The following is a 13039-nucleotide window of genomic DNA, read 5'->3' as shown; positions in this document are numbered from 1 at the left end:
TAAAGATAGGTATATACTTTTATTCTTCAGGACATCAAGAAATTTGCGATTTTACTATCACTGGATACAAGTAGTTTATTTTTGTCCATGTCACCTGTCAGCGGTCTTGCAGGTTTACTTCAGAGCAGGTTGAACACATCCTTCATTCACATGCTTAAAAGTGTTTTCTTAGGCTCACGTGCAATCGTTCGGAGGCTGGAGTGCTGTAAGTACACAACTCTCAGGGAGTTGCTGCCCAGTTCCCAGCAGAACGAGCCTTTGTTGTGCTCACCCATCCTGTCACCTGAGCCAAATCAGGGGTCAAGAGGGTGTGTGGGCACAGCTGGGGTATGTGAGACCACGCTGCTATCAGTCAGATGCTATCAAAATGCATCTGTGGATACTGCCAACATCAGTGAGTCACTCACTCTTCTCTATTTCCTTGGAAGCATGGTGAAGTAGGCAACATCTCGCACAACAGGCGAGATCCTTAGTTAAATGACAAATTGTTTGGCTTTAGGTAGGGCCAGAAAGTAGTTGATGTATTCATTTTCTAACAGCAGTAATTTCTTTTGGAAAGTCCTCTTTCTTCGAGATAACTGTGGGAGTTCGCGTGGAGAGATTGCTGAATCACCTTATCCATAGATAGTATGTTTTAATGTGAACAAACTTATTTTGAAGTCAACTTTTTGTCAGAGAAATGGTACTCTCTGATGACAGAAATGTATGAATCCAGCCTATATTCAAGAAGGATTTTTGTTTACTCTTTGAGCAATTGGATCTTCAAATACTTCATAAATCATTTTGTCATCCCTCATGATATTAGCTTAAGTAGTAAACTAGGCTGTGCTATTTACCTGAACACATAAAATGGATCTAAAGAAAAAGGTCACATGTAAAATAGATGACATTTTAAGAAGTTAACCATGTCAGTTTTGTTTATTTATTTTAAACAGAAGTTGCAAGAACGTGTATTTGGGAAAAAACAAGTTTCTACTTAAATTTTCTGCCCTAGATTTGCAGGTGTGTTAAAACAACTTTGAAGACTTGTATATTTCTTAAAGTTATTTTCACTGTGAATTAATTCATAAAAGCCGTGCAATAAGAAGCATAAAACTATGTGGGAATAATATGCTGGGTTTTACTCATTAAGAGATTTCTGCTTCTGAAATATTCATGACAACTGAGAAATGCTTTGTATTTCTATCACTGCCAATTTCTCAGAATGTTTTTTTTCCATGTTACCTTTTGCTCAACAATCCATGTAACAAATAAATAAGTAGATGGTAGAAATTGTAATAATTTGTTAATGTAAGCACAAAATAAATATCAGCAGAAAAAAAACGCCAACGAAAGTAGATGGCAAAAAAAAAAATAACTTCAAAGAATCAGTTAAAATATAGTTGGCCAAAATATGAAGTATATAAGCCATGGGTTGTTTTCTTTAAAATTGGGAGTTGCCATTTTGTATCCAGAATCTTAATATTAATTCATCTTGAGATGATAAAGTGCATGGAAAACAGCTCAGCTTAAATAGGTATTGGTTCTGCTTATTTGGGGAGTTAAGATGTTTGCAAAAGTCAGAATGGAGCTCTAAAGTCTTTTAAAAATAATTTGTTCATTCTTTCCAGCAGTTCAGTGCTCAGTAAGATAGAAATACGTAGTTCAATCAGTATGAAACAGTGCAGTATTAAATTGAGACTGAGATAAGAAGGACTAATTACAGAAAGCAGAAGTGACGTTCTAGTCAGATTAATAAGTTTTTACTGAGTTTTCAGCTTAATTTTCTGAAGATTATGCTGCTTTTCCTGAAAAGGTACAGCTTTTTAATCTGGAAAACTGTGGAAATTAGAACTGGAGACTGAAATTAATATTCAGATGTGTAGCAGAAATGCAAATTTACGGCTTGAACCAGTGATTGAGCACCTGGTGAAAGGCAGGCCAACCCAGGGGAGCTCAGCTGCATGCAGTGCACTTGAGCGACCAGGAGGGGTGGAGACAGGATCTACCTCCTCCCAGACCTCATTTGAGGGTTGGCACTGGAGGCGAGGTATCTTGCTGGAGGTCTCTCTGTATCTCAGGCCTTCCAGGGGGTAAAAAGTCTTTTTTCTTTTGTTTCTGCATCCACGGCTGCTGCATTTGGGCTTATCCTCATTTGCTGTAGCCAAGGGCTTTGCCACCCCACCACTAGTTCTGTTCTTTCCATTGTGTTTCAGCATTAGAAGGTGTTTGTGAAAAACATGAGCTATTTAAATTATTTTCTCTTGTGTTACTAAACTGAAAAAGGAGAGAACAAGTAATGGATCAGGGTGTTCTCTTTTTGCTTGTAGAGAAACCACAGTGCTAATAATTCAGTCCTGCCTACTGAATTTGAATATTTGTTATAGAGCTATAATTGTCTAAGAATGCACTGTCAAAGGTATCATTTTAATAGTCTGATTAAAGAAAAAAAGAAAAAAGTAACCACCCACTTCCCTTCAAGGTTCTATACCTTGCGAAAAGGTTCATCAAAACTCACTAATTCTGCATCCAAAATAAGATTGAGTTACTAATTAAACTTCACGTATCTGTAAATAGTAGACTAGGTATGGATGGTTCTAAGATTGCTGCAATTACTACAGTATTCCATATGGTACCAGAAATGTTTTGGTCCAATATTAATTGATAAATAATTATTCTGTATGTCTTAATCATACTAGTTAGACTTCATTCTGAATGCTTGCATTGCTTTATCTCAGTAAGACGTAGTTAAGCTTTTTTTTTTTTTTCTGAAATGTTAAACTTAACATCACGAAGACATTTTTTCTGACTTTTGCCCTTAATTTCTATGCCTCACTGCCATCCCACTTATCATTTGAATGATGTTGTTATGATTTCTTGTAGAAGAGGCTGGTTCTGATCTTGCCCTCAGCTCTGGGAATGTTAAGCCAGGATGCTTCTGTATTGCTACTGTTTGGCAGGATAGATTTAAGTTTGGTCACCAGCCTGGATAAAATTAAATACGGGAACAAATAGAAGTCTGTTTGCTTCACCAGAAATATTTGATGAACATAGAGTTCCTGAGTGAACAGATAATGGGTGACTGACTTGTTGAGGGAGAAAGCCTGTGGAGGCTTTTCGAGCTAGTCATGTCCGTAACTACTCCCACTGTACGACAGAAGATTGACATAATTTTGCTGGTGCAGAGTGAATTAGCCACAGAGAATCAGAAAAGATGCAAGAGCAATTCAGTCACCTTTTTGTCCTCATCCCCTTAGCTGAAAGGAGTAATTGTAAGAAAATGGCAAGAAGTGAGTGTACTACAGTCCAAAAACATAAGTACAGACAAAGTATGGTTTTCAAGTAGTTATCTACAAAGTGGAAGAAAATGTTTCCCATTGAATTTCTGTCACGCAATTAAACGTTTTTTAGTGATATTTTCATCCTCTTTTGAATCCTTTAGCTTTGCACGTAGAGACTGTGTTGCAGCTATAATATGCAATTATAAGTTTGTTACTGAATAAAGAGAATTTATTACTAATGTGAAGTGATGAGTTATTGCAAGAGAGAACTGAAGCCATTACTGTAAGGTTTATGGTGAGAATAGGGGCTGTGTAACAAAAGGAGAAAATGTAATCATCTGCTCATTTCTCTCAGTTAATCTTTTGTAACTTGTTTGTTGGTGGTTGTTTTTTGTTGGTTTTTTGGCTTTGTTCAGACGTCTTACATGCTGAAAGCTAAGTGCAGCTTGAAAAAGGCGAGGCATTTCTAAATTCCTTCTGATGTTTGCAGGAGCAATTGGATGCTCATTTTTCTCTGCATCTTACTGTATCTATTAGCTACTCATCGTTTTTAGATTTGTTTCTCCAAAAGTATAAATGCAGCATATAGACATGTGGAGATTCTTTCTTACAAGTTTTCTGTAGTAGATTCCACTGCATATCAGAGAACATCTACCCCTCTTTTTTTTTTTTTTTTTTTTTTTTCTATATGTCTGTGTGAATTGCTTAAATGTGTATATATTTTGGCTTAACCACTGAATCTGCATTTCTCACACAGAGCTATCTCCTAGGACTGTATCTTATTCATTGAGAAAGTTTCCTCTTTTGTCTTCAGTACAAGCAATAGAAGTTGTACCTGTATTTTGAGGAGGATAATGAGTGGCAGACAATCTTTAATATTCAGTTTTTCCTCTGCAGTATTCGAGTATGATATCTGAGTTGCTGACTGATTGAGTTTGGAAGAGACCTCTGAGTCCATGTGGTCCAACTCCTGCTCAAGCAGTGACACTGAGCAGAGTGCCAGGACCGCATCCTCAGGTGTCTTCCAATCTCTAAGGAAAAGATTCTGCAGCCTCTAGGCAGCCTTTGCCAGTGCTTCATTACTTGTACAGCACAGGAGTGCTGCTTGGTGTTTGAGGGTCTGTCCCACTCCCTCTGGATGGCAGGAAAACTCTGTATCTTCTGTAGGTTTCTGAGATGCAGTTTTCACCTTGTTCTTTCACTCATTACCTCTTGCTGAGAAGCCTGTTTTCTCTGCTGGAGTCCAGAAAGTGGCGAATGGAAAAGAGCTAGGTTAATTTGGGTAACACTATTTTCTTTCATCCTTGCAAAGAACTAACAGGATGTCCAACCCAGGGCTGAAGAGCAGTTATGGCCCCAAAATTAATTCAGTGTATTTACATGTCTGTTAGCTTCTAAAGTCATGTGTTTCTAAATGATATTGCAGTAGGGAATCAGCAGTTATGAAAGTAGTATGTAGCATTCTGATCCTGTTAACAATGTCTTCACAATCAGAAATTTAGTTTTCCAAAGAAGCAAAAGGTAACTAACACTTTAGAGAAAAGGGGAGAGGAGCTGACAACAGATTTTAGTGCAGCATAAATGCATGCCTGTGATACAGCTTGTGCTGAAGAGCTAAGGTGAAAAGTGTTGTCTTATATGGAACAAATTGAGCAACAAATGTATGCTGTTGATGTGCTTTTCTTCCACTCAAATTAATTCAGTAGCATATATGAAAGCATGTTGGTCCATTTATTTCTCTCAAAGAATATATCATTAATAAAAAGCCTAAGCATTTCTTTCACCTACATAATTTGTTCCATTCGCTTCTGCCAAAGTGAATGCTACAGTGAAGTCTGGGAAAAATTAGCAGAGCATTGAATGTAACTGTATATTTAAAATGAGAAGTTGCTTGAGTTGAGCTCACAAACAATGTGTGGAATAAACCTGATGAGCTGCAGTGGAGCATTTAGGAAAAGTGCTGTAGAGAAGTCAAAGGTGATTTAGTTGGGAACTTTCTAAGTGCAGAAACATGTCTCCTTTAAATTAATATTGTTCTTGTGCCACGGCAGCATCTTTGCTATGGAAGTTCTCAACTCTCTGGGGAGTTCAAGATGAGTGGGGGCAACTTGTCATTTGCCATGAAGAAGTCACTGAACTCCTAATTGGAATGGAGAACGCTCCTGAAGTTTCCTCTGTATACTATGTTATGCTGATCAGTACATTAAAAAGTCTTGGCCAGTGAAGCTAACAATGGTAATTTAGGCAGGAACCAGACTGCAACTACAATCAGACCCACTTTTTTTTTTTTTTTTTTTTTTTTCCAGTTAGTATAAAGTTTTGTTATAAACTGACATATATGTACTGTTTGAATGTATTCCAGAGTCATCTGAGCTTAGATACTTCGCTTGGGCTGAAAAAGAAAATCAAAGCAAACAATCAACTTTCCAAAACCAAAATAAAACTAACCCTAAATGAGATTTTTCTGAAAGTAAGGACAAGGAAAAATGCATAGTTTTGGCAGTATCGTCCTCTGGTCGTGTTTTCAGTGACAGCCCCTGAACCTGTTCTTTCAGGGAGGAGAGGACAGCTACTGCACACAAGTGTACTCCTTGCTGTCCTTGTTCTGGGCATGCTTAGAGTTCTGGTAGTTACCCTTCACACTAGCTTGATAGACCCTTGATCTTGCTTGCAGTCTAACTCTAACTACAAACTGTTTCATCAAGGTACTTGAATGTATAATAGTTAAGAGAGACTTGTGAGATTCTGTGGGAATTCTGACATTGGCAGACTTATGCTTTCAGAAGAAAATGTGTTGCTGTGTATTTGCTTATGTCAGCTGAAAGTTTTGGGTTGTTGGGCAGAACCCAAACCCATTTTCTTTTTTCTTTCTTTTTTCCTTAGGTCTATACGTTTTGTTGGAGCGACAAAACAGAAAATACATACTACTCAGAAATCTCTTGACCAGCTTAGTTAAAAACAAATCGGGCTCATTCCTTTATTGCCATGCAAATATATGTGAAATAAAGGAAGCCTAGGGAACATGAATATGTCAGTTCATTATGTAAGAGCAGTGAGCTTAAGTTCAAAATCCTCCTGCAATAAACATCATTCTCTCTCCAAAGGAAAGGAAGGTTCTCAGAAGCAGACAAAACCTATTTTAATGAAATTAGGTTTCTGGACAAAGCTTTTCCACAATTATTAAGCAAGTAATGTTGTGATTAGGTCTCATTATGTTGAATGACTGTTTCTTGAGAAACTGTCTTCACGGACTATTAGTTGATGGCATATTGTTTTATTGAATCACTTATGTCCATTAGTGTTCTTTTAGAAGAAAAAGATTTAATTCTGTTGATCAGAAACTGAAAGAAGTAATTCAGGAACTTACTCTATTTTCATTTTTTTCTGTACTTTCAATTTTCTTTTGCTATTTCTAGTCACCACTAACATGATACAAATATATGGTAATAAACCTGATAACGTTAAATGGATTTCTAGAGGTTCTCTGTACTCAACCTGGACAAGCGTGAAGCAGAAAAGACGTTTTTTTTTTTTTTTAAATGCAGCAGCGTTTTGCCCCTTAATATCTTTTTTTTTTTTTTTTTTTTTTTTTTTTTTTTTAAAAAAACCCCCTTTTTTTCCCCTTAATATTTTTTTTTTTTTTTTTTTTTTTTTTTTTTTTCTTCTAGAAATCCAGCTGTATATGCATTCCCACTGAATGAGAGCTTAAATTTCAGGAAAGTCATAGTACTGAAGTCTTCATGTGAAAGTACATCCTCTAACTCTAGAGTCCCTGTTAGAGACTTTGCTGTAGCTCATTTATTGTGCTTCTAATGTACCAGATACCATCCTATTGGGCAGCAGAATTAATGTCTAGGATGGAAAAAAAGTAATAGGAGTCAGGGGTTGGAAGAGACCTTAAAAGATTATCTAATCCAGTGCCCCTGCCAGATCAGGAACACCTTTATCAGGTATACCAGGCGGGCTTTGAATGTCTCCAGAGGAGGAGACCCCACAGTCTCTCCAGGCAGCCCATACCAGTGTTGTGTTACCCTTATTTTGAAGAAGTTTTTTCTCATATTTGTGTGGAACCTCCTGTGTTCCAGCTTGCACTCATTGCCCCTTGTCCTATCGGATCTCACTGAGAAAAGCCTGGCTTCAATCTCCTTACACTCACCCTTTACATATTTATAAACATTAATGATGTCAAAAGATTTTAAATAAAATATCTTTAAGGAATGCTAGAGGTATACTGCAGGTATTTTTTTTCAGTCATATTAACTTGGTGATTTTTGCATCCAGTATTCCTGGAGCACCTTTTGACAAATATTCACACCACCTTATTTTCACCCACACTCCATAAATTTAGTAGTTTTTAAAGCGATTAATAGGAAATATATGTAGAAAGCAAGTCTAAAGGTATGTGAAAAGTTCAGTTTTAATCAGCAAAAAATAATTAATAGCATAGGACTTTTCATTTTGCATGTGAGAGATTGAGTCCTAAGTTTCTAAAAAGGATTTTTCATTTCTTTTCGGTGCAGTTGCAAGAGAATTGAAAGTATAGGTAACATACCAGTATTGTATTTAAAACCAAAAGAAGTCAACAACAAAACCCTAAGTTTTCATTTGTTATGGAATTTTATATCATTTTTACCGTTTTGTAAGTTTCAGCTCAAACCAGTTTTCTTTTATCCAAAAAGTCTTAAAAAAATGAATTTTGTGGTCAAGTTGATCATTATAGCTTTTCAAGTTCTCCCTAGTTCAGGTAAAGCACCAAACCTTGAATTTCTTTTTTCATTAACGATGCTGTGACGTGAAATACAAACAAAACAGAAGCAATTTGTGTGTGTTTGTGAATGTCTGTGCTTGAAAGTAATTTTATCTCTGGAAGAAGGTCACATTGGTAGTGTTTCATTATGTCTTCCATTTGATTTTAATTATTCATGTTTCGTATTATTGTTGAATAAAGTAATCCATCTATACAATATAAAATTTTCCAGCCGATTGTCAAGTTTGAGGAGGAAACTTCCATGTGATGGTCTGCAACAAGATTAAGTTTCCATTGTCACTGCATTTTTATTTTTTATTTTTTTTCTCACAGCAGCTTTTTTACTTTCCTTTCTCCATAAAGCATTTGCAGTTTGGCATTTAGAATTACGAGGGTTACTTGTCGGTGGAGATTATATCCAGTTTTATATCCTGTTTCTATATTATTGTTGTAGATGCCTGTACCTTAAAAAGTATGCTTTGCAATCTTGGAGAAGTAGTTGATGCTGCAGTTGGGTGTAGTTGGGTTTCAGTCATTTGGAGAGATGGGTTAAATTTAATCTTTTGCATGTAAAGGCAGTTAAGCTGCCTCTTCACTGGTTTTGCTGATACCCGCAGTTATGGGACCAGAAGAATGTTCTAATCCCCAAATTCTCTGACAAAACACACTGAAACCTGAACTAAAAAATTGGTTTTAGCTGCTGAAAGGGGATTCCGTAGAAAACACTGGAGCTCTCAAAATTGCTTGCTTACGGAAACATGAGAGAAGGCTAACAAATAATTTATCACAACTTCCCTGCCTCTGACAAGAGGGAGTTAGATATGAGAAAATAGAAAGCACCCATTTGACAGCTCCAGCCCTTTTAGAATCTTTTTTCTGTCTCTATCTTGCTGTAAGGAGGCTGCCAAGGATAACAGGTTTAAGAATTATCCCATCGTGAAGTGGTTATTTATTGTCATCTTTGTGCCTGCAATAGTAAATCATACTTGGCACCAGCAGAAGATGAGAAACTCAGTCCAAAGTCAATTAGCATGTTTTATGAGTACAAAATAAACTTCAGAGTTAATGGGAGTTGCCCATGGTTGTTTAAGAGCCTGATTGTCATCTGTGCTGAATGTCTGCACTTTCAACTGAAAATAACGGGGCCTGGGGCACTTAATGGCTTTGTGAAAAACACGAGGAGAGAGCAGCTTGGAGGTCTCCATGCACTCACTCCCTGTCTGCCTGAGCACAGCACAAAAGTATTCACCTCACTCTAGGAGGGCATGGGAGCAGCCCACGTGGTCCCTTTGTCTTTACTGAGAAGCAAGAATATTTGCCTCTATTTTCCTTCCCTAATCTGATTTCTTTAACAATGTGATATTTCAAGTTGTAGGTTAAATAGTAAAAAGTTAGTAATGGTATACTTATTACGGCTTTTTATTTTTTCTTCGTAGTGTAAAACTCTCTCTGGCGTCTGTGACCACATCATCTCACTCTCTTCTGATCCCCTGGTTTCCCAGTCGGCCCACCTTGAAGTGATCCAGCTTACAAACATCAAGCCAAGTGAAGGGCTGGTAAGAAGTACGCAGTTAATCAAACACATCATCCATGATAAGAGAGTAACAAATAACAAAACAATTTGTATATATGGAAATGAATAGGACTTTTTAGACTTTTTTTTTTTTCAAGTCTGAAAATAGTTTGATTTCTCATGCAGCTGGGCCAGTAGGGAAGTGTTTTGTATGGCTGAACAATGTATGTGAAAATTTAGTGAACAAGAAGAAATGAATGAGGAGTTCTTGTCATTTATACCAGCTTCTAAGAAATGGTTCAGATTGTTCTAGCATCTTTAAGTCTGAAGGGATTTAAATTACTAAGATCAACTCAACCAAGAAGTTTGCGTGGGCTTATGCACAAAAACTGTCAAATTCTGGAATATGCCTCATAGTATCGCAGGGATATAAAGCTGTTTTGTAAGTTATCCAGAGGCTGTGCAGCACTGCTGAGAAGTAGCTTATTGAATTTTATAGCAAGAAGTCTGCATGCTTAATCAGGTGGTTGTAAAGGCTCAGTGCAGCCAGCCTGTGTTTGCTGCTCAAGAGTTGACTTATATCTTTTGTTTGTGGTATCCAACACTCATTGCATGAAGAACACAACAGATAACAATTACAGCTGTACAGCTGTGTATCACTACTAATATATCTTTCCACAATCCTTGGAGAAAGCAGTTGATTAAAGTACAGTTAACCATTTTCTGCCTAATGAAATAACTTTTGCAGCTTAATCCCAAGTTTATTCTCAGTCCATTTACTTAAATAAGAGAAATCACTGCTGTGCTCTTCTCAGCAGTAGGTTTCTGAGTTGTTGTTTGGATGGTGTAGTTTTAGAGTATTCTAGCTTGTGGGTTTGTTGTATTAGAGGTTGGGATTTTTTCCTTTTTTTTTTTTTTTTTTTTTTTTTTTTCCAAATTTGGTATGCCAAAGTATTTAGATTAATTATACACTAAGCTAATTTTCCCCTCTTCTGGTAAACTACGATTACAGTATAAGTAAAAAAGCACTTCTGGATACGTACGTATTGCCCCATACTGTTTTTCTGGTCTACTATTTGTTTTCTCCTCCACCACTGGCTTTCTTTTCCTTTCTGAATGCATTTCAGACTGTTCCTCCAGGATTTCAGCTTTCCATGGACTCGCTTTTCTCCTGTAATTTTCTCACTCTTCTGCCAGCTCACTGCAGTCAGCCTTTCTAGATCTTCTGTTGTAATGAAGAAATGTTTTTTTCCTTTCTCTCAGCCACCTCTTTTGGAGTTCTGTCCAATTTTATCTTAGCTTTTCCTTATTTCTTTGCCGTTCTGCCTTGTGACTGTGTTGTTGTTTGTTCGTTTTTACTTATTTAAGCCTTTCTGTAGGGTAGTGATATCCCCAGTTACTGAAAAATGATAAGACCAATACTTTATATAAACAAGGACAAGGGTCTTTTCCTGCTTGCCAGATGATGAGATAGATAACCTCTTGCCCCTCTGTTTTCTACCCTCTGTCTGTCTTGTCTGGTACCATTTTTAGTTTTTTTTAGTAAATGTCTGTGAACAAATTGAACAGAGTCTTGATGCTGACCACGTCATTGTTGTTTAAAAAATAATTGTATGTATTAAAAAAATTGAGAAGTACCTATTATGCTGCATACAGGCTTTAGAAGGACACAAACCTGCTTCCACAGAGTGCACTTCTTTCCCCTTTATGCTTCCCCATGTGCGACTCTTCTCTTGCCCTGTATCGTGCTGGCTTCTTTAGACTGTGAGCTCTCCAGAGCAGGAATCAAGAACTACATATTTTGCACCAAAAAGCGCATATTGTACCTATCTGTTTGTTACAGTCTTACTAACATATCATCTTGGGGCTTTGTACAAAAGCTTTGTTTCCAGGCTACTGATATTTTATTTAGTCATTTCACTAATATCTTTCAGTTAAGATAGAGCGCTCTTTGTATCATTTTAAGAAGTAAAGGTGGAGTGTGGAGTTTTAATAGTGTTTGTACATCACAAGCAGGGTGAATGTGGACCTTCTGGACCTTCTTCCAGGATTCATGAAATGTTGGAGATGGAAAATGGATTATTGTCAACAGTGTTCTACATTTTGGACCCACATGACAGTTCTATGTTGGCCTTACTGCTCACTAAATAAAGTCTTCTATAAAGCTGAAAAGACTTCAAGGAGAAAGCAAAAGGGCATGGATGACTGTTGACTTGGAAGATGTTTCGTCATCTAGCATAAGTGGCATGTTTAAAATATCTTGAATTTAATATCTAAGAAGAGGAAGCAGATCAGGGAATGAAAAAGAAGAAAAATAAATGTAAAATTTGGAAAACAATGCTATTTCCCTAAAATAATATGGCAAATATAAGGTGGAATAGAGAAAATGGTTGGACCTTTTACAACATCAAAGAAATAGCAACACCATCAGTGTGTTTTAATCAACATGCAGTTCTTTTACTATATTTGAACTGTTTCTGTGGAAATCATCCAATTATCAGAAGGAAGAGGTAAATTTGCTACATACAATGTCTTATTATAATTATAAAACGGTTATCAGGAAATGAACTAAATAGTCTGGGAAGGATGTTCCTTGGATGTGATATGGAGAAATTCTGGTGTACTGGGTAAAGCTTGTATGAAACATGGGTGAGTTTTGGTATTGCTCTTTATCTTTTTTTTTTTTTTCTCCTTCCTTTATCCCTAGTCTGCCCACGTGAATGACTGCATATGTGTTCACGAATGGGTGTTACTGCAGAAAGACATGCATCCTGCAGTGATTGTGAAGTAAGAGTGAAAGGGGATCTGTCAGAGTATAAAATTCTTCTAAAAATTGTTACATCTGTATCACGAAGTAGAATCCAGTTTTGTGTATTTTTCCCATATTGATAGCTAGCCAGTCTTATTTCTATAATATCATTTGCCAGGAAACAGACTTTAAAAATATTAGTTTGACTAAAAACAAGTTTGTTTAGCAAAGAAACAGAATACTACACAACTACTTCTAGACAAAAGGCAAGTTATAAATAGCACTTTTCTTGGGGAGGTTTTTCTTCAACAGTGCCTTTTCTTTCACTTTTTTTTTCTTTTTTTTTTTTTTTTAATACAGAACAATACTGGAGAACTGTGGCACAAATTAGGCAGAAAATCAAATACAAACAGGAGAAACCAAAACTAGTCAGTTAATGGATGTGATAACAAACCTAATGAGTTCTGTGATATGACTTCAAGTTCAAGCAATTCACCTAATTTGCTAGATTCAGAAATGCAAAGGTTGAATATAACTTGAATATTAGACTGGTTGTTCTTGTTTCCCCTTTGCTTGCTAAAGCAAACACAAAATGGGCCTGCTATGAGAAAATGCACTAATGAAATAGAAGTTATATGTAGGGAAGAGCAGCTGGTTAAAACTGCGTTGGTAGGTGTCCAGTTGGGAAGTATTTTTCAGGCATCTAGAGTACTACCAGTTCCTGATACTTCTCCTCTTATTTGTCTTGAAATGTTGGAGGAGATGATGGG

General features: G+C 36.7%; 1 protein-coding gene across 1 annotated transcript in view; it reads left to right on the top strand.

Annotated features, from left to right (window-relative positions):
- The window catches only part of CNKSR2 (connector enhancer of kinase suppressor of Ras 2), a 191008-nt gene that overhangs the window by 75748 nt on the left and 102221 nt on the right, over positions 1-13039 (top strand). The window contains exon 6 of the mRNA XM_042810178.1: positions 9444-9563. Within this exon, the coding sequence (XP_042666112.1) occupies positions 9444-9563 (120 nt within the window). The remainder of the gene's footprint in view (positions 1-9443; positions 9564-13039) is intronic.

Source organism: Centrocercus urophasianus, unplaced genomic scaffold (genome assembly GCF_019232065.1).
Source record: "Centrocercus urophasianus isolate 14NV4802_14NV808 unplaced genomic scaffold, USGS_Curo_1.0 seq_12, whole genome shotgun sequence".
NCBI lineage: Eukaryota > Metazoa > Chordata > Aves > Galliformes > Phasianidae > Centrocercus > Centrocercus urophasianus.
Note: the sequence above shows the minus strand (reverse complement) of the source record. Positions and strands in the feature narration are given on the sequence as shown.